Source organism: Biomphalaria glabrata, chromosome 1, assembly GCF_947242115.1.
Source record: "Biomphalaria glabrata chromosome 1, xgBioGlab47.1, whole genome shotgun sequence".
In the NCBI taxonomy this organism is placed as follows: Eukaryota; Metazoa; Mollusca; class Gastropoda; family Planorbidae; genus Biomphalaria; species Biomphalaria glabrata.
Genome location: NC_074711.1, coordinates 57,374,704 through 57,397,301, shown reverse-complemented (window position 1 = coordinate 57,397,301; position 22,598 = coordinate 57,374,704). Strand labels below are relative to the sequence as shown.

General features: G+C 38.6%; 1 protein-coding gene across 9 annotated transcripts in view; it reads left to right on the top strand.

Annotated features, from left to right (window-relative positions):
* Positions 1 to 22,598, top strand: part of LOC106059132 (furin-like) — a 190,274-nt gene that overhangs the window by 52,064 nt on the left and 115,612 nt on the right. The window contains exon 1 of one of the 9 annotated variants that reach the window (XM_056004151.1): positions 16,518 to 16,895. The exons of 7 other annotated variants lie outside the window; for them this stretch is intronic. Coding sequence is in view for 1 of the 2 variants with exons in the window: in XM_056004134.1 (XP_055860109.1) it covers positions 20,957 to 20,986 (30 nt within the window). In the remaining variant the exon portion in view is untranslated. Of the gene's footprint in view, positions 1 to 16,517; positions 16,896 to 20,700; positions 20,987 to 22,598 lie in introns of those variants that run through there. One more of the 9 variants, XM_056004134.1, reaches the window with a different exon arrangement.

Sequence of the window (22,598 nt, the reverse complement as noted above, 5' to 3'; positions counted from 1 at the left end):
TATTTCGGATGTTCCTTCAGAGTTGAAGATAATTACTTCCTAGTCCAAACCTCCCGCAGGACGGCGGGGGATGGGAGCGGGCAGGGTTTGAACCCGGGACCATCGATAAGTCCGAACGACAGTCCAGCGTGCAAACCGCACGACCAGGCAGCCATCCATTCTCGGTTCAAGTTGCAGCTTTACACAATTATTTATTGTATGTAACAAAACATGAGTCAATCAAAAAATTAACTAATCATTTAATTAATTATTGGTAATTAATTATTTTGTTTGGTGAATAAAAGAAATAAATGCTGCTTATTGAGAGATGTATATACATATGGAGTTATTCTGCTTATTACATTTTGTATAAGTATTTTTTTCACCCACTTCTCATTCTCGGTTCAAGTTGAAGTTTGCATAATTATTCATAGTTGATGGCAATACAATAATCAATACAAAAAATGACTGATTAGTTCAAATTGATCAATTTTGTTTCATAAAGATTAAAAAAAATTAATATTGGCAAGGAGTCTTTCCGGTGATCTTTCACTATCTAGTTCTTCTATTACTGTTCAGCGAATTTCTACACAAGACGGTGCACAAAATGTTCATTTACTTTATTTATTTATTGAGCTCCTTACTGATTACAAAGAAGCATTAAAGGTGAGTGCGGGAATTCCCAAACGAAGCGTGTTTAAAATGCAAAGACACATAAACCTTTTCGATTTACACAAAGGCAAGAAGGGCAAGGGAAATAACTGTGTCGGTATAAGTAGGGAGAGTAGAGAGATGGAGATTTGCATATTGTTTTTTTTTTTAAGCGGCCCCCGAAAGGGGAAAAGACGCTATTAGTTTTGTGTGGAATGTCTGTCCGTCCGTCCGTCCCGTTTAGATCTCGTAAACTAGAAAAGATAGGGAAAATCCGACATCATAATATATTTTACACCATTCAAAGTTCTGATGCAACGGCTACTTTTTTTTCTGAAAGCGAAAAAATCTAATTTTTTTAAATCACTCATATTATCGCGTGAACTGCAGCGTTGCATTATGGCGATAGAACACTGAACTAAAGGAATTTTTTAAATTTATTTTTTTACGGAATTGTTTTTTTTTTTCTTTAGGAATAAGAGATTGTCACTTTACAAAACAATTAGAGCAATTATATATTCATTATAAGACATTAGTTAGGCCAGGTTCACATCTAACTTCACATTCACCTATCCTTTGGACTGTGGACCGCTGGGGCACCACACAAGATTCGTCAACCTTATTTCTCCATTCTTCTCTGTCATTTGTCTTTGATAGAATTTCATTCTGATGTTCTTTCTGAAAATATTGAAACCTGCCTTTTTACCAGCCTGGGTGGACCACTTCGGGGGCCGATTTTGAGTTTGTGTCTCCACACAAACTGTCTTTGTAACCTTGTTTTTTTTTTTTGTTTTTTTTTTTGGAAGGGAACTAGAATATTGCATATATCTAGACATCAAAAGCTTCGATTAAGTTATTAATGGACCTCATTCACCAATCGTAAATAAACACATTTAGCCACGTCATAATATTGATAAAACAATGAAAAATACGTATCACGTGACAGCCACTATGGGTTACATAATTTGTATAGAAGATATATAGAATCACGTGGCTAAATGTTGTTTGTTTACGATTGGTGAATGAGGTCCATCGACAAACAATGTCAGGACACATGATCACAGAAAAGTTGTAACGTAGCTTTTTTTTTTCTAAAGCCAAAACACTGACTTTGTGAAGGTATACATTTATCTTCTACTACCTCAGGTCACTCTAAACTGAATGACTGTTTGTGCAATTCCTTAAAAATCACTGACCTGGCGAAAAATGATCTTAAACAAATTCTGCCAGTTTGCTTGAGAAGTTATAAACTTACAAACATTCTCAGATTGAGACAGAAGAGAAAATCTCAGACCCATCTAACCAGTCTAGTAGTCTCACAGCACGTCAATCACCTCACTGTATATAGCTCCCACATCTCTCTTTTCATATATATATATATATATATATATATATATGTATGTCGAGATCTCTGAAAGAGACCACTGTACAATATCTTAGATTTAAAGCTAACGTCTCTTGCTATCTCTTCCATCATACTAAACACAGTAGAGGGCTTCTGTTCTGTAGATCTTAAGATATATCGCTTTCCCTAGTGCCTGAGATGAAGATGTATAGATATCTCTCTTTCTCTCTGGTGGTGCCTGAGGTGGAGACCATACAGCCCATATACTGATTGAAGAATTGATTTTATACACCATTCTGAGCGTTCCGAGTCAGTGTTTTTTTCTTTCTATATTATGTTTAAATGCACGCACACACACACACACATTGCAGGAGGGAGGGGGAGGAAATCGATGAAGTTTCTATTCTTGGTCAGCCTGACACGCTCTCTCGCGCACACACACATACAGGAGTGTACAGAGTTCTTATCTTCTTACTCACGGAGGTTTGATTGGATGAACTTGTTCAATAGAAATACTGGGTACCCATGACAAGAACAACTTTTAGGTTTACTACTGGGTACCCATGACAAGAACAACTTTTAGGTTTACTACTGGGTACCCATGACAAGAACAACTTTTAGGTTTACTACTGGATACCCATGACAAGAACAACTTTTAGGTTTACTACAGGGTACCCATGACAAGAACAACTTTTAGGTTTTCTACAGGGTACCCATGACAAGAACAACTTTTAGGTTTACTACTGGGTACCCATGACAAGAACAACTTTTAGGTTTACTACAGGGTACCCATGACAAGAACAACTTTTAGGTTTACTACTGGGTACCCATGACAAGAACAACTTTTAGGTTTACTACTGGGTACCCATGACAAGAACAACTTTTAGGTTTTACAGGGTACCCATGACAAGTAAAAATTTTAGGTTTAATACAGGGTACCTATGACAAGAACAAATTAGGTTTACTTTTAGACTTTGTATGTTTTTAACTTAAGAATAAATGAAAATCATGCGCTAACAGTAATTCTATCACCAGCATTAGTTCTGGGTCCTGGCTGATGCCAGCAAGATCAAATAGAAAATGGTTGAATGACTTAGAAACAAAATTAAAATGATTTCTCTCCATTGAGCACCGATGGTCTTATAGATGGCACAAAGTTGTGAAGCAGTCAACTTTGGTACCCCAGTACCCCCATAGACCCTTTTCACCGAGTTGCAAAATAAAATAAGTTGATAACGAAATGTATTTTCTTTTGATGTGGCGCAACAATCTGGAGGTAGCCAGCCAGGTCTCGGTACATAGTAGATCTACTAGTGTGATGAATTGTCCGTTTTTCTTTTCATCTTATTTGTCAACATTAGTCTTTTATCCAGTAGACGATTAGTAGTAAATTAGTGCCATCGTATTTTTTTTTGTAATATAGGTTACCATTGGCCAGGTGGCTAGTAGCCCAATAATGTTCAGTTTATCTTGTATCAGTCGCATACCGTATTGGTACTATTCTTGATTTCTAATGGCAACACTATTGGCCAGGGTGGGGCGTGGCGTGAACAGTTACGCTTTTCTTTGCTTCTGTCACTCTATAAAAACACCTCGAGCTCTCCCTCCACTGACCACTGTCCGGTCTTTAATGAGAGTCTTGGACATCTCCATGGAACAAATTTATCCATCGCGATGTCCTTTTTTTTTATTAATCGATTTCCGCTGACCCCCCCCCCTTTTTTTTTTCGCCCTGTTTCTTTCTTTGCCCCCCCCCCCCCACTTCACTGTTTCACCAGTTTTCCTGTCGTCTGCTCCAGGCGGACGGTCGGTTTTGAATCAATGGACTCTGCGGCACTCCACAGGCCCGCCATTTGGATTTTAGTTGTGAGTTTTTTTATGGGTCTGTGGTGGCGAAATAAATGTCTTAACTATGGGGGTAACGGGGGGGGGGGGGGGGGAAGGGGCAGAGGGCATTTTGAGAGAAAAGGGGAAGGGGTGGGGGAAAACAGCAAAACTGGCTAGATCCAGTTCTCATTGCACACTAAGCTATTGCATTTTGATCCATCGCCATCCCTGGAGCTTCTCATTACATATGCACAATACACAAACTACATTGAATCTACGCTGCGGTGTACTTGTGTTCTCTTGCTGTTTTTTTTTTTTTTTCATGGCTTATACAGCGCTGTCTTAAGGAGCTTCTGTTATCTTCAGTATTTGTATTTTTGTTTTGATTTGATTCATTTAAAATGCCTTATGGAGAACAAACCCCCTTTCCCTTCTCCCTCTTTCTCTCTCTCTCTCTCTCTCCCTTTCTCTCTCTCTCCCTCTCTCTGCCTCTGTTTGGGTGGGGGTGGGGGGGACGAATATCAGCTTTTTTAGCGGCCCCCGAAAGGGGAAAAGACGCTATTAGTTTTGTGCAAAATGTCTGTCTGTCCGTCCGTCCCGTTTAGATCTCGTAAACTAGAAAAGATATTGAAAATCGGACATCACAATATTTTAGACCATTCAAAGTTCTGATGCAACGCTACTTTTTTTTTCTGAAAGCGAAAAATCTAATTTTTAAAATCAGTTATGCAAGCAGTTTTTTTATGAAAAAAAAGCTAATTAGTATGCATTACAAGTTAAACCTAATTTAAAAAGAATAGTAATCTTGTAAACTTCATTTTTGTGAACTTTTTTTTATTGCGGAAATTTTTTTATTATTTTTTTTGAGGATTCGAATAAGAGATTAAGCTTTTTCAAAACAATTAGATCAATTATAAGACATCAGTTAGGCCAGGGGAGGCGCGGTGGCTGAGCGATAAAGCGCTTGGCTTCCGAACCGGGGGTCCCGGGTTCGAATTCTGGTGAAGACTGGGATTTTCAACTTTGGAATCTTTGGGCGCCTCTTAGTCCACTCAGCTCAAATGGGTACCTGACATTAGTTGGGGGAATCTTTGGGCGCCTCTTAGTCCACTCAGCTCTAATGGGTACCTGACATTAGTTGGGGAAAAGTAACGGCGGTTGGTCGTTGTGCTGGCTACATGACACCCTCGTTAACTGTGGGCCACAAAAACAGATGAACTTTACATCATCTGCCCTATAGACCACAAGGTCTGAAAGGGGAACTAGTTAGGCCAGGTTCACATCTAACTTTACATTCACTTTCACCTATCCTTTGATCTGCGGGACCGTTGGGGCACTACACAAGATCTGTTAACCTTCATTCTCCATTCTTATCTCTCATTTGTCTTTGATATAATTTCATTCGGATGTTCTTTCTGAAAATATTAAAGCCTGCCTGGGTGGACCACTTCGGGGCCCGATTTTGAGTTTGTGTTTCCACACAAACTGTCTTTTGTAACCTTGTTTATTATTATTTTGGATTCCCAGATTGCATGGGAATTTGTGTAGTGTTACACTTTTTATTTTGCTAAATCAGTCGACAGACTGAAAGTTAAATATCTATATTATAAAGTAGAATGTAAGGTGTATGTATGTATGTATGTTACTTATAGACATCAAAACCGCTTGGCCAATCTTGATAAAACTGGGCAGGAATGTTCCTTGGGTACAAACTTAGACCGTAGTGTATGTATTGTAGCCCTAAAACAAACTTAAGACCCTAAAAAAAAAAATAAAGTTGTCCGACTCTATTACAGCTATAGTATTTTATGGATCTAGGCCATTTCTACAATGTTGACATGAGAAAAGATCGAAAGGATTTAGATCTAGATCTAATTTTATGAAATACACTTTGCGCAGATAGTTTTTTACTTTAACACATGAAAATACAAAAGAAGTCCATTGATTTCATTGTAAAATAAAATTAACCTTCAAATTTGTGTTTCAAAACCATTTTTTTACATAAATTAGTTCCTTATATCTGTGACTACAGAATTCCTGACGAACATAAATAAAATAGTCAATACAGTAATGAATCGCATACTAAAAATTAATTCGTTTAATTGTTTACTTTATAATCCCATCCCTAGATCTAAAACTCTAATTCAACTCTAAGATGATAAAACTTCTCTTTGCACTGATAGTTTTATACTTTAACACATGAACATACTGATTATAGTCCATTCATTTCATATTTTGATCTAATAAACATTCAAATTTGGTTTTCTAAAGCATTTTTAAGAGACTACATTCGTTTACGAAAGTTGCGAAGCCGAGTTGAGATAGGCCTAGATCTATATTCATTCATGAATCGCATACTAAAAATTATTTCGTTTAATTGTTCACTTTAATTTAACATTCATTCACATTCATTCACATTCATTTAACAAAGCTATCGCTCTTTTCGTTTTTAATAGATATGTATGTATCGGCTTCGGGTAAACCCATTTTCGCAAAAATAATTTTATTTTCGTAGCGAAAGAGAAAAAACTTAAAAGGATCATTAGCTACGTTTAACATACATCTAAATCCAATCCACTAGATTAGTAAACACAAACTTAGACCCGCAGGCCGCGGGTAATGTCAGGCTAGTATATATATATATATATATATATATATACAAAAGTAATAATAATTGAGTTTGTGTTCAACCTATGAGTGGACCCCTATCGGTCAGTCTTGCTCACCTTTTACGATGTACACAAGTAGAGCATATAATACTCCAAAAGGCCCGCGGACCTTAGTTTGGGTGTTACTGATCTACTGGATTGTATTAACATTTATGTCAAACTTGGGGCATTTGTTCCCTTCATATTTATTTTGTATTTTGCCTCGAAAATTTGAAAATATGTGTGAAAATGGGTTTACCCGTTCAGCCAACATATCAATATCCAATATAAAATACTGTGAAAACGGGTTTACCTGAATTGTTAATAAGTTTCGTACTTTATTGAAATACAATAAGGTACTTTTTGTCTATTTTTAGGACCCTCCGTTGTGGAAGGGACATTAAACATACACTACGATCCCCGCCATGCTCTAAAGAACTTTTATGCCAAGTTTTATCAAGATTGGTCAAAGGATTAAGATTTTTATTCGGACATACATACATACATACGCCTTATTTCCTGCTTTGTAGTATAAATATTTATATATACAGGAATCTCTGTCACTTCATCCCCTGGTCATTTAATCCTCTGCCATTTCATCCTCGGTCATTTAATCCACTATTAAATAAATGTGTATAAGTTATTGTGTAGTTGTTAGTGGCCTTTTCACCAGTGAAGACATTCTTTTTGTCTTTATCTGCCAGTTTCTTTATAATTCTATGCCATTTTCTTTGCGATTCGTGTTAAGGACCACTAAATGATTCCTAGTATTCTAGAGATGTACAACTTTACCTTGACACTTGTTGCATCAGCGGCCGCAAAGACTTCACGTGTTTAGAACCTCTGCCCTAGATCAGTGGATCGTGGGCCAAGTTGCCAGTAAGTAGGGATAGGAAACATTTCCAAGCCACTAACAGCGCAAGTCTTCTGTATTAGGTTTCTGGGGACTGAAGGAAGTCGACTGTCAAACAAAATATTAGCGTGGAGCCGGAAGAGGGATGTACTGGATAAGGAAAGCTTTCTATTGGCTTCTTCAAAGACTGGGGGGAAAACGTACAATTAGAAGCTCGTGCATCTGTCTAACTCGCACATTGAATACCCGATACCCCCTAAGAGCTTCACATAACTGGCTTGAGAGTAATTTTAGGTTTCTTTTCATCTTTTAATTATCATTTATTAACCTTTAAAATACCAATGTTCATTATCTCATACCTTGTAGAAAAAAAAAAGTAGTTGTTAAATATATTATTAAAAGCTGTAAAAAGTTGTTAAAAAAATATTGGAAGAACTTTGTTTTCCCCATTGCTAATATAAATACAGTATTGTTTCATCTCGGTACTTTCCTTCATTGAAGTCTATCGCTGACTTTGTCATTACGTTTTAGACAATGTATAAATAAAAATCTACTTTTAAAAAATTGAAATGAATTTACTTTCTATCGTTTGATTCAAATATCTTTTCTCTTATTGTCGATTTCTTTCTTTCAGTCTGTCATTCTTTTTTTTCTGTTCTCTTATTCCATTTTTAGCGGTCCCCGAAAGGGGAAAAGACGTTATTAGTTTTGTGTGGCCTGTCTGTCCATCCTTCCGTCCGTCCCATTTATATCTCAGAAACTAGAAGAGAAAATGAAAATTGGACATCAGGATATTTTTCATTATTCAAAGTTCTGATACAATGGCTAATTTTTTTCTTTTCCGAAAGTGAAACATCTAATTTTTAAAATTAACCATGCAAGCAGATTTTTCAAAACAATAGACCACTTTTCAATGAAAAACTTAAGGAGAGGTAACTTTTTTTTAAAAGGTCATGGACTTCTTCACTAATAACTCAAGCTTCATTCATAGATTCGCACATTGGTATAAAAAAAATATGCATCTAAGGTCACAATGAAAAAAGTATCAATGGATCATTATAAAATAAATTTTCCATTTATTAACTAACTCATGGAATAAAATACTAATTCAAATGTTGTTTTAAAAAATATATTTTAATACGAACTTCGTTTTACTTGAAAGTCTAAAAATAAAAAAAAAGAACTACTTTTATAGCGCGTAGTTTTGACAAACCCTCATTATAGGGGCCTACACTTGACAGTCTAAATAAGACTAAATAGAGCCCAGAGCTAGATATATATATATATAATAAATGTATTAATAATTTGAACAAAATTTTAATTCTTAAGGCAATAACTTATCTTCTGACAGCTTAGGGGTGCAGATTTATTTATTATGTAAACAATAGTATCACATTAAGAAATGAATCGGACACGAACAGCATAAAACACCTTTACCCGGTAACAAAAGGCCTACTATCCATGATCAAAACATTGGGCTAGGTCTAGTAATTTTAAGATTGAAGGTGTAAATTCACACGAGTTCTAGTCTAGATATAGTAGATTTTATATCTAGTTCTAGATCTAGTTCTAGACCTAGACTTAGATTTTGAATCTAGATTTAGATCTAAAACTAGGTCTAGATCTAGCTAAATCTATGTCTAGCTTGTATGACAAATGACGATGGAGATATTAATTTTTATTTGTATACATCTGTACTCTGTAGCTAGCTGAAGTGCTTAAGTAGGTCAAGAATTTTTTTTTTCGTGTTGCCAATTTATCTTATTTTGTAAGAAGTATAAATATTTTTAGTTTCTCTTTATTACCTGTAACATGTTAATAATTTTGAATGTATGGATAAAGTTAATAATTATTATTTTAAAAAAATATAAGTGTACGCTAAATGATTATATGGAGATGCTGTGGCTGAGGGGTAAAGCACTTTGGAACCAGAATCCCGTGTTCGAATCCTGGTGAAGACTCTAGGCGGACCACTTCGGGGGCTGATTTGGAGTTTGTGTTTCCACACAAACTGTCTTTGTAACCTTGTTTTTTTTGTTTTTTTTTACATTATCTTTCTTTCTTTTAGTTCTTCTTTCTTTCAGTTCTTCTTTCTTTCAGTTCTTCTTTCTTTTTTCTTATTACCTTCCCATCATTTTTCTTTTTTTTTTTTTTTGTGTATTCTCTTTCCTTCGATTTGTATGTTTCTTTCTAATATTTCTCTCTTGTTTCTCTCTTTCTCTCCTGAATGTGTTTAAATGCGGCCTTTGAACTCTAGTCCACACTTCGTCGCTGACATAATCGCACTCTCCAGCGCACGCAAAGTTTGCCACATTACGCTTAAACTGTCATGACACCTTGACCTTTAGGGCCTGGACTCGTTCGCCGCTCAAATGTCAAACGGAAGATGACCATTACTGCAAATGTTTGGTGCAGCACCCTCTCCCACCCCCGGGGAGCACAAGGGACAAAGGTGTCGCTGACAGAAGAGGACGGGATGAGGCGGGCTGGGGGTGGGGCGTAGTGAAATAAGGAACACACTTTAGATTTCCAAAATAAACCTGCCTGAATTACAAGAAGGGCAAGGGGAAGAACTAGGTCGGTATAAGTAGGAGTATACGTTTTGTGTGTGTGTGCATACATGTAGATATCAAAAGCTTCGATTATGTTATTATGTTATTAATTAGTATGCATCTAGATCTATATGTAGGAAATGAATCGTTAGCATAGATCTAGATTATTCTAGATCTATATGGAAGGCATGAATCATTAGCATAGATCTAGATTTATATGGAAGGCATGAATCATTTGCATAGATAGAGAATTATAGATCTATATGGAGGAAATGAATTTGGTCCTATAAATAATCTTAAGCTGAAGTATTTAATTTCTGTTGTTTAGGTTGATTGATTAGGTTCGATTTTGCCGCCCTTGGACCTTGGAAACATTTCGATTCACATTGTTTGTATCATGCTTAGACTTTTAAAGTAAGGTATTGTTTTGGACCTTTTTTTCGTGTCTTTGTCCTATTTCTGACGTACCGCACTTGACTTGCATATCACATTGGCTTCATATATATTTTGATAATGATGGTCCAACTACGGTACGAATTACACAGTCACAGAAAGAGTACTTTCGCTGTGTCTTAGTACCTATCTACGTTTGGTTTAACTGTCTCATTGTTACATAGACGGATTTGGTTTTAATTCTGATATAGGTAGACATTGATTGTACATATGATGTGAAATAAAGCAAAGACTTTATAGTATAATATATGTGATAATATCTGGTCTTTATTAGTGCGCATATTTTATATTTTAAGAACCGCTGATCTTGAACTGAGAAACATTTAAAATCATTAAGATTTATTTTAAAAGCATGATTAAACTAGGCAACGCAAGTTCTCCTTGTCAATCAAAACAATGTTATTTTATTTATCCATTTCATATAGTAAAAGTATGTGTGTGTGTGTGTGTGTTTGTCTGCCTTGTGTGTCGAGCACGAGCAGGGAATCGCAACTGTTGAAAAAGAGGCATCCCTCTGCCCATTGTCCAGCTCCGTTTGATCCGGTAACGTGTGTATGCCCCCCAGTGTGGATCTGATCGATAGAATGTGTGCAGCTCAATGGAACAAATTGATCCCTTGGGGTCACCGGGGTCACAAATCAGCAATGTCAAAATTGGATTTTCCTCCCCTGCCTTATTCTTAGCGTTTATTTCCTTTGTGACTCCCATAAACCTTTTTTTATCCTCTTATTCTCTCTCTCTCTCTCTCTTCTTTAACGTCTCTCTCTCTCTCTTCTTTAACGTCTCTCTCTCTCTCTTCTTTAACGTCTCTCTCTCTTCTTTAACGTCTCTCTCTCCCTCTCTCTCTTCTTTAACATATCTCTCTCTCTCCCTCTCTTTCCCTCTCTCTCTTCTTTAACGTCTCTCTCTCTCCCTCTCTCTCTCTTCTTTAATGTCTCTCTCCCTCCCCCTCTCTTCTTTAACGTCTCTCTCTCTCCCTCTCTCTCTTCTTTAACGTCTCTAAAATCTCTCTCTTCTTTAACGTCTCTCTCTCTCTCCCTCTCTCTCTTCTTTAACGTCTCTCTCTCTCTCCCTCTCTCTCTTCTTTAACGTCTCTCTCTCCCTCTCTCTCTTCTTTAACGTCTCTCTCTCTCCCTCTCTCTCTCCCTCTCTCTCTCTTCTTTAACGTCTCTCTCTCTCCCTCTCTCTCTCTTCTTTAACGTCTCTCTCTCTCCCTCTCTCTCTTCTTTAACGTCTCTCTCTCTTCTTTAACATCTCTCTCTCTCCCTCTCTCTCTTCTTTAACGTCTCTCTCTCCCTCTCTCTCTTCTTTAACGTCTTTCTCTCCCTCTCTCTCTTCTTTAACGTCTCTCTCTCTCTTCTTTAACATCTCTCTCTCTCCCTCTCTCTTCTTTAACATCTCTCTCTCCCTCTCTCTCTTCTTTAACGTCTCTCTCTCCCTCTCTCTCTTCTTTAACGTCTCTCTCTCTCCCTCTCTCTCTCTCTCCCTCTCTCTCTTCTTTAACGTATCTCTTCCCCTCTCTTTCCCTCTTTCTCTTCTTTAACATCTCTCTCTCTCCCTTTATCTCTTCTTTAACACCTCTCTCTCCCTCTCTCTCTTCTTTAACGTTTCTCTCTCTCTTTTCTTTAATGTCTCCCTCTCTCTCTTCTTTAACATCTCTCTCTCTCCCTCTCTCTCTTCTTTAACATCTCTCTCTCCCTCTCTCTCTTCTATAACGTCTCTCTCTCCCTCTCTCTCTTCTTTAACGTCTCTCTCTCTCCCTCTCTCTTCTTTAACGTCTCTCTCTCTCCCTCTCTCTCTCTCTCTCCCTCTCTCTCTTCTTTAACGTATCTCTCCCCCTCTCTCTCCCTCTTTCTCTTCTTTAACATCTCTCTCTCTCCCTTTATCTCTTCTTTAACACCTCTCTCTCCCTCTCTCTCTTCTTTAACGTTTCTCTCTCTCTTTTCTTTAATGTCTCCCTCTCTCTCTTCTTTAACGTCTCTCTCTCCCTCTATCTCTTCTTTAACGTCTCTCTCTCTCCCTCTCTCTCTCTCCCTCTCTCTCTCCCTTTCTCTCTTTTCTTTAACGTCTCTCTCCCTCTCTCTCTTCTTTAACGTCTCTCTCTCTTCTTTAAAGTCTCTCTCTCCCTCTCTCTATCTCTTCTTTAACGTCTCTCTCCCTCTCTCTTCTTTAACATCTCTCTCTCCCTCTCTATCTCTTCTTTAACTTCGCTCTACCTCTCTCTTCTTTAACGTCTCTCTCCCTCTCTCTCTCTTCTTTAACGTCTCTCTCTCCCTCTCTCTCTCTCTTCTTTAACGACTTTCTCTCCCTCTCTCTATATCTTCTTTAACGTCTCTTTCCTCCTCTCTCTCTCACTTCTTTAACGTCTCTCTCTCTTTCTCCCTCTATCTCTTCTTTAACGTCTCTCTCTCTCTCTCTTTTCTTTAATGTCTCTATCTCTCCCTCTGTCTCTGTCTCTCTCCCTCACCGACTTCTTTAACGTCTCTCTCTCTCTCTCTTCTTTAACATCTCTCTCTCTCCCTCTGTCTCTCTCTCTCTCTCCCTCTCTATCTTCTTTAACGTCTCTCTCTCCCTCTCTCTCTTTCTCTCTCTTCTTTAACGTCTCTCTCTCTCCCCCTCTCTTTCTCTTCTTTAACGTCTCTCTCTCCCTCTCTATCTCTCTCCCCCCTCTCTCTCTCTTCTTTAACGTCTCTCTCTCCCTCTGTCTCTCTCTCTCCCTCTCTCTCTTCTTTAACGTCTCTCTCTCTTTCTCTTCTTTAACGTCTCTCTCTCTCCCTCTCTCTTTCCCTCTCTCTCTTCTTTAACGTCTCTCTCTCTCCCTCTCTCTCTTCTTTAACGTCTCTCTCTCTCTCTCTCTCTTCTTTAACGTCTCTCTCTCCCCCCCTCTCTCTCTCTCTTCTTTAACGTCTCTCTCTCTCTTCTTTAACATCTCTCTCTCTCCCTCTCTCTCTTCTTTAACATCTCTCTCTCTCCCTTATTCTCTTCTTTAACATCTCTCTCTCTCCCTCTCTCTCTCCCTCTCTCTCTCTTCTTTAATGTCTCTCTCTCTCCCCCTCTCTTCTTTAACGTCTCTCTCTCTCCCTCTCTCTCTTCTTTAACGTCTCTAAAATCTCTCTCTTCTTTAACGTCTCTCTCTCTCTCCCTCTCTCTCTTCTTTAACGTCTCTCTCTCTCTCCCTCTCTCTCTTCTTTAACGTCTCTCTCTCCCTCTCTCTCTTCTTTAACGTCTCTCTCTCTCCCTCTCTCTCTCCCTCTCTCTCTCTTCTTTAACGTCTCTCTCTCTCCCTCTCTCTCTCTTCTTTAACGTCTCTCTCTCTCCCTCTCTCTCTTCTTTAACGTCTCTCTCTCTTCTTTAACATCTCTCTCTCTCCCTCTCTCTCTTCTTTAACGTCTCTCTCTCCCTCTCTCTCTTCTTTAACGTCTTTCTCTCCCTCTCTCTCTTCTTTAACATCTCTCTCTCTCCCTCTCTCTTCTTTAACATCTCTCTCTCCCTCTCTCTCTTCTTTAACGTCTCTCTCTCCCTCTCTCTCTTCTTTAACGTCTCTCTCTCTCCCTCTGTCTCTCTCTCCCTCTCTCTCTTCTTTAACGTATCTCTTCCCCTCTCTTTCCCTCTTTCTCTTCTTTAACATCTCTCTCTCTCCCTTTATCTCTTCTTTAACATCTCTCTCTCTCCCTCTCTCTCTTCTTTAACGTCTCTCTCTCCCTCTCTCTCTTCTTTAACGTCTTTCTCTCCCTCTCTCTCTTCTTTAACATCTCTCTCTCTCCCTCTCTCTTCTTTAACATCTCTCTCTCCCTCTCTCTCTTCTTTAACGTCTCTCTCTCCCTCTCTCTCTTCTTTAACGTCTCTCTCTCTCCCTCTGTCTCTCTCTCCCTCTCTCTCTTCTTAAACGTATCTCTTCCCCTCTCTTTCCCTCTTTCTCTTCTTTAACATCTCTCTCTCTCCCTTTATCTCTTCTTTAACACCTCTCTCTCCCTCTCTCTCTTCTTTAACGTTTCTCTCTCTCTTTTCTTTAATGTCTCCCTCTCTCTCTTCTTTAACATCTCTCTCTCTCCCTCTCTCTCTTCTTTAACATCTCTCTCTCCCTCTCTCTCTTCTATAACGTCTCTCTCTCCCTCTCTCTCTTCTTTAACGTCTCTCTCTCTCTCCCTCTCTCTTCTTTAACGTCTCTCTCTCTCCCTCTCTCTCTCTCTCTCCCTCTCTCTCTTCTTTAACGTATCTCTCCCCCTCTCTCTCCCTCTTTCTCTTCTTTAACATCTCTCTCTCTCCCTTTATCTCTTCTTTAACACCTCTCTCTCCCTCTCTCTCTTCTTTAACGTTTCTCTCTCTCTTTTCTTTAATGTCTCCCTCTCTCTCTTCTTTAACGTCTCTCTCTCCCTCTATCTCTTCTTTAACGTCTCTCTCTCTCCCTCTCTCTCTCTCCCTTTCTCTCTTTTCTTTAACGTCTCTCTCCCTCTCTCTCTTCTTAACGTCTCTCTCTCTTCTTTAAAGTCTCTCTCTCCCTCTCTCTATCTCTTCTTTAACGTCTCTCTCCCTCTCTCTTCTTTAACATCTCTCTCTCCCTCTCTATCTCTTCTTTAACTTCTCTCTACCTCTCTCTTCTTTAACGTCTCTCTCCCTCTCTCTCTCTCTCTTCTTTAACGTCTCTCTCTCCCTCTCTCTCTCTCTTCTTTAACGACTTTCTCTCCCTCTCTCTATATCTTCTTTAACGTCTCTTTCCTCCTCTCTCTCTCACTTCTTTAACGTCTCTCTCTCTTTCTCCCTCTATCTCTTCTTTAACGTCTCTCTCTCTCTCTCTTTTCTTTAATGTCTCTATCTCTCCCTCTGTCTCTGTCTCTCTCCCTCACCGACTTCTTTAACGTCTCTCTCTCTCTCTCTTCTTTAACATCTCTCTCTCTCCCTCTGTCTCTCTCTCTCTCTCCCTCTCTATCTTCTTTAACGTCTCTCTCTCCCTCTCTCTCTTTCTCTCTCTTCTTTAACGTCTCTCTCTCCCCCTCTCTTTCTCTTCTTTAACGTCTCTCTCTCCCCCCTCTCTCTCTCCCTCTCTATCTCTCTCCCCCCTCTCTCTCTCTTCTTTAACGTCTCTCTCTCCCTCTGTCTCTCTCTCTCCCTCTCTCTCTTCTTTAACGTCTCTCTCTCTCTTTCTCTTCTTTAACGTCTCTCTCTCTCCCTCTCTCTTTCCCTCTCTCTCTTCTTTAACGTCTCTCTCTCTCCCTCTCTTTCTTCTTTAACGTCTCTCTCTCTCTCTCTCTTCTTTAACGTCTCTCTCTCCCCCCTCTCTCTCTCTCTTCTTTAACGTCTCTCTCTCTCTTCTTTAACATCTCTCTCTCTCCCTCTCTCTCTTCTTTAACATCTCTCTCTCTCTCCCTCATTCTCTTCTTTAACATCTCTCTCTCTCCCTCTCTCTCTCCCTCTCTCTCTCTTCTTTAATGTCTCTCTCTCTCCCCCTCTCTTCTTTAACGTCTCTCTCTCTCCCTCTCTCTCTTCTTTAACGTCTCTCTCTCTCCCTCACTCTCTCTCCCTCTCTATCTTCTTTAACGTCTCTCTCTCTCCCTCTCTCTCTCTCTCTCTCTCCCTCTCTCTCTCACTCTCTCTCTCCCCCCTCTCTCTCTCTCTTCTTCAACGTTTATATATTTTTTCCCTTCCATTATTTGATCACAGAAATAAAAACACAAATTCTTTGACATTCTTTAAAATGATCTTGATCACGATTCCTTTCTGGTGATCTCTCGCGCTCTCTCTTTTTCTCTCTTCTGTGTTTTTATGTGGTGAGTCTTGATCTGTCTGTGTGCCTCTTTATATCTGACATGTAGTTACTAGCATGACACACTGGCTACTCCCGTTTATCTGTTCCCAGGTTAGATAGTTTATTATGGCCGGAACATCCCTTCCTTATTTAGCTTGCGTATCTGTTTCATTGAACGGAAACGGCCCGCTCTCTTTCTCTTTTCTTCTCTCTCTTTCTCTCTTTCTCTCTTTCTCTCTCTTTCTCTCTTTCTCTCTCTCTCTCTGTCTGTTTCACTCTTCATGTCTTTGGCATAGGCTTTTGACTTGATTTGACCCTCACCACACACTTGTCAGCTCTTGATTTCTAGAAATAGCGCCTTTGGTTAGTTTTAGCTTCCTCCTTTCATCCTAAAGCACAGCACGACTTTTATGTTAGCCTGTGACCTATAAAACACATGAATATATAACACCAACTCCCATAGCCGAACACAATTTGGATAATCCAACAGGTCTGTGAATAACAATTCTTTGGATTTTAAACTCTAGATCTAGGTCTATGGGAAATTGACCTCTAGAAGAAAATTTTCTTGAAAGTCTTATTTTTGTTTTCTTTGTATATACGGAAATACATTCTTTATAGAATGCGGCCTTTTGGGAAAATACCGAAAATAACAAAGTTATAATAGAAATGTTTTTTTTTCTTTGGCCAATTGCGGCGTTTAGACCTGCGAATCTGTTACAACTGTTTCTTAGCAAACACCATAGAGGTTTAAAGGAGCTTGTGTATGAATTATCATGCTAATCCTTTCCTCAGTTGGTAGAGATCTCTTGATGTACACATAAATAAATGAATAAAGGAATCAGTAAGTGGTATTTTGCGCTTATAATAGAGATGTTTAAATACATATGTTGCATGTGTGAGTCTTTTTTATTCTAAATGTTCATCCTCCTGCTTTGTTTTCTCTTTCTCCTCACACACTCTCTCTCTCTTACTCTCGTTGTTTTATGTTCCACTTTACCCTTTCCCTCCAGCCCATCCTTCTCTCGCAGGAACCCCCCCCCCCTTTTTTTTTTTTAAACCCCAACCTCCTGCCTCACCACGTACCGCACTCCTCTGCATTGGTCAGTCTCTAGCCCCTTCGCTCACTTGGCTGAGTTTAAATAGGTTAGTGACCCCTGTGGTCAGTAGTCTGTGTGCTCGTCAGTGAATAAGAGATAACTGTGTGCTGGACACTGCGCTCACCTTTCCTGTCTGGTCTCCTCCTCTGGAATGTCAGCAATTCTCGGCCGAAGATGAAATATTGACTGGTTTCACTGCTACAATTTTCATCGCTACACTGACCATAGTCTCACTAGTGAAGTGTTGGGAATTTTTTGTCGTCAGGGAGAACATACTCTTTGATGTCCCCTGGAGTGAGTGAGAATTAACTTGTGGAATGGGGTATTCAATCGAGGACCAATCGTTATAATTGACGTCAACACTGACCTGCGACGTCGCAACGTGTCAACGAACTATTGGTCTCCACGGCTCACAGTATGCGACGTGTCCAAACGTGTCAACGAACTATTGGTCTCCACGGCCCACAGTATGCGACGTGTCCAAACGTGTCAACGAACTATTGGTCTCCACGGCCCACAGTTTGCGACGTGTCCAAACGTGTCAACGAACTATTGGTCTCCACGGCCCACAGTATGCGACGTGTCAAAACGTGTCAACGAACTATTGGTCTCCACGGCCCACAGTATGCGACGTGACCAAACGTGTCAACGAACTATTGGTCTCCACGGCCCACAGTATGCGACGTGTCCAGGCCTTCTATGACGATTGGTCTCGAGTTGAATATCTCGTTGAGAATTGAGACTAACGACTAATGAAGCTTTTAGAATCATTAAGGCATCGACAAGTCTGTTAAATTACTAGTGAACCCATACTCAGGGCGCGTTGGTTTTACAGATTGACTAGGGGTCACTAAGGCAAGAGTGTTTTGTGTTTTTTTAGCGGCCCCCGAAAGGGGAAAAGACGCTATTAGTTTTGTGCGAAATGTCTGTCCGTCTGTCCGTCCGTCCCGTTTAGATCTCGTAAACTAGAAGAGATATTGAAAATCCGACTTCACAATATTTTAGACCATTCAAAGTTCTGATGCAACGGCTACTTTTTTTTTTTTCCTGAAAGCGAAAATTCTAATTTTTAAAATCAATTATGCAAGCAGTTTTTTTTATAAGAAAAAGCTAATTAGTATGCATTATAAGTTAGACCTTATTTAAGACGAATAGTAATCTTATAAACATCATTTTCGTGAACAATTTTTCTATATAGCGGATTTTTTTTTTTTTTTTTTTTTTTTTTTTTTTTTTTGAGGATTCGAATATGAGATTGAGCCTTTTCAAAACAATTAACTTATTTAGTTCGAACCGAGGGTCCCGGGTTCGAATCCTGGTGAAGACTGGGATTTTCAACTTCTGAGTCTACCCAGCTCTAATGGGTACCTGACATTAGTTGGGGAAAAGTAAAGGCGGTTGGTCGTTGTGCTGGCTTCATGACACCCTCGTTAACCGTAGGCCACAAAAAACAGATGAACTTTACATCATCTGCCCTATAGACCACAAGGTCTGAAAGGGGAACTAATTAGGCCAGGTTCACATCTAACTTTGCATTCACTTGCACATATCCTTTGATCTGCAGCACCATTGGGGCACTACACAAGATCTGTCAACCTTCTTTCTCCATTCTTATCTCTCATTTGTCTTTGATATAATTTTATTTGGATGTTCTTTCTGAAAATATTGAAGCCTCTCTGGGTGGACCACTTCGGGGGCCGATTTTAAGTTTGTGTTTCCACACAAACTGTCTTTGTAACCTTGCTTATGTTTTATGTTGGCATTCTGGTTTATTCCAAGATATTTATAAAGAGAGGCAGAGTTCAATACCTCGATGCCTTCAAATGCAATGTTAGTGTAGGCTGCTTTGCCCCTTTTAATGCTTATGATGCCACACTTATCCAGGCCAAAAGACACACAGATATCGTCACTAAAGCGTTTTACCGTTTTGATTAAGGTATGTAACTTTTGCTCGGTCTCTGCATATAACTTTAGATCAGTGGTTCCCAAACTTTTTTGTCTCGTAGACCCCTTGCCATGTTTTTAAGTTTTCGGTAGACCCCCCAGAATTTTTTTGAATATTCATTATCTTCAGATGTGCTTTTCTCACTGATTACTATGCGATATATATTTATTGATGACATTGAAATCAAAATAAAGCAAAATAAAATTTAATATGCATTACAAGAAGTAACTAAACAACAACAACAACAAAAAACGCCTATTGGTGGGCAGCTTTGATAATAAAATGTCAATCTTGAGCTTCAATTTAGTTCGGGTTAACATTCTATCTTCTTGATTAGATGATGTCTGACTGATTTAAATTTGGAAAGTAAGAAAATTTATCCTTGTCATTGTATGCTTCATTGATTTAATCCTCACATGAAATACTTTGAGATTATGCCTTCGTATTGATCAAATTTAGGTTATCACATTGTAGCTGCATAACCTCATTAAATTATTGAAACAAGTCGGTTAAATAGACTTAGTCCGATTCCCGTTTAATTTCTGTGTTTTAAAATAGGATCTTAGCAACCAACAACTCAGAAAAAAATAGTGTCAAAGATAAGCCTTTCGACAACTATCATACTTCAGTATGAAGGAGCAATTGATCAAAATTTCAGGCAAAAAGCAATTCTTTATGAATTACTTGATTCATAACAAAAATATAATAATACCACTACATTATCAGGCAAGGTTAACTAGTCCAGCTTTTTAAAAAAGTAAATCGTAATAACACGATAACCATTCATTGTCCAAAACTCATTTCACCATTACACCTTTGAACTGTATTGTTGCTTAGAGGAATTTTTAATGATATCAGATATAGGATTGTGTAAAACAGATTGTAAAACCTCTTCTATTTTTGGCAAAGTCAATATTTTGCTTATAGTGTGCAGTTTTTTAGAGTTTGATATAAGCCTAAGTAAATATATTGTAAGACGCTCACAAACCTACTCACTTCCAAGATGTTTAATCAACATTTTTCTACTGTGGCTTAATTCTGAATTTAAAAGTTTTCAAAAGCATTTCAAATCTGAATCTATTTTATTTCATGTTGACTTTTCTCGATGTTCCAGCTTCGATGGTTTCATAGCGACATAGCTTCAAACTTTGTTACATAAAAATATAGAACAAATGCAATAGTTGTTCAACAAAGAAAGAATGAAGCCAAATTTTTAATAACCAACAATTTACGGTCAACATTTCATTTTATAGACTCGGCCATGTAAATTATTACTTTCATGTAGACACAATTAAGGTATTTAAAATAATACGTTTAAATCTTTAAATTAAAAAAAATCATTCCACTAACAGGGTTGAAATTAGAAGGATTAACTAAGGTACAAATCATGTGTGAACGAGTCAATTTCATGAAAGGTCATGCTTCAATGAGATCCGCCTTCGTAGACCCCCATTAACAGGCCATAAACCCCCCAATTTATTTTTTCACTTCCGAAGACCCCTTGGAAGTCCTCGTAGACCCCTGGGGGTCTATATAGACCACTTTGGGAATCACTGCTTTAGATCATCCATGTATAATAAGTGGGACACACATTTTGTACATTTAGTGTCAACCCTAAAACCGTTTGTAGTGTCATGGAGTAATTTGATAGTGGATTAATCGCTAGGCAGAACCAGAGTGGAGATAGTGAGTCACCATGGTATATACTTCTTCTTATGTGCACAGAACCTAGTTTATCACGATTAAGACGTAGACTTATCTTCCAATTATCCATACAGACTTTCAGTAATTGGCTTATTCTTGGTTTGATTCTATGAATATCCAGGGTTTTTAATAGCCAATCATGCGGAGCTGAATCGAATGCTTTTTTATAGTCGATGTAACACATGTGTAAGTTTCTTTTTCTTCTATTAGCTTGGTGCAATATAATACCATCTATAGTTAGCTGTAATTTACAGCCCATCGACTCTTCAATGCAACCTTGTTGTTCCTCTGCTAGTAGCTTATGGGCAGAGCAAAATTTATACATTTTTTTTACTTTATTATTATTATTATTGTTATTATTATTTTGTTTTCTGCACTGTTTCACCTACCCTTTGACCTTTTTTCCCTCTCTTTCTATAGAATCCTAAACATTTATCTCTTACACATAGTTCACTTTTGAAAGGCCTACTTTATGTGCATGTCTGGCCAACTTAACCTGTGCCATGAAAAATGCCAGGCTCTTAAATACCGTCCATCCACTCATATCAGGGTCACTGTAACTTTGTTTCTGAAATTTTACACAATCTATGAAATTTTAAGAATTTGCACAAGTTTTTAATTCATCTACCAATTTTATGGACATCTTAAAGTATAGTCAAAGACCAGGGTGAGAAGTTTGTGATGGTTTTTTGCGTGCATCTCCAGTTTGATAAAACTCGAACTGTCTACTCAACGTACTAACATTAAGTCAATCACATTAGGTCAAGAACACTAAGTCAATTACATTAAATAAAGAACTTGAAGTCAAAAATATTAATTATATCACACTAGTCAATCACATTCAGTTAAGAATTCTGTATCTAATATTAAATAATGAATTTCTTAGTCGACTCTACACGAACATGGTGACACATACACTTGGGGTAAATAGGCATAGCAGTGTCCAGTATATGACCTTAGGTCGACGCTGCTTACAAGATCCATTAGAATACAACGAAATCCCTACCCCGTACACACACATATTTTCTGTTAAGTAGCTGAAAGTCAATAGCAGCCATGTGAAGACTTCAGTTTGAAATATAGCTTTTTTAAACTAGTAGATATGCTCTTAGTCCACTGCAACAATAGTTCTCAGAGGATAACATTGAGTAATTTATTGTCATAGTGCGCCTTGTTGTTTGAAACTGTTTCAATCTAGTAAGTCTTAGACCACTTCAGACATAGACCAAATGTTCTGCACTGTTTCATTCAGTCGATTCTAAATAAAACGCTACCTCAAAATTCTCTATGGCGGAGTTTTTTTTTTAACTTTCAAAACAAAACAAAAGAGACTCAAGTATAAACAAACTACTCTTCTGTGGAAACAACTCTTTAACCCTGTCCGAAAAACCCAAAACTTTTTTACCACCCAACAACCACCCAGATTTAGTTCTTTGGCAATGCCATAGGAAATCTCCTTCTGCTAAATCTTTGTATCTGTAGCCTGTTAGCAGTACAGTCAAGAGACGGCTGTTTGTTCAAAGACGGTCTGAGGTGCAGGTAGAGACGCCTTCTGTCGCCGGGACCGGCATCGGGGACTAGGGGGGAACGAGAATTAATTCAAAACACTGTCTATCATGTGCCGGGAGGGTGTCTGAGGGAACGGGGGCTGAATTCCCGTTACTTGATACGTTTTTGGGCGAAAGGGGGTGTGTGGGGTGCCGAAGGTAAGAAAGTGGCGCCCCTGGTTGTGGGCTTGTAGTGTGTTGGGCGCACCTGTGGCAGGTGCTAGCCTTAACCTGCCTATAATGTTGGTGCT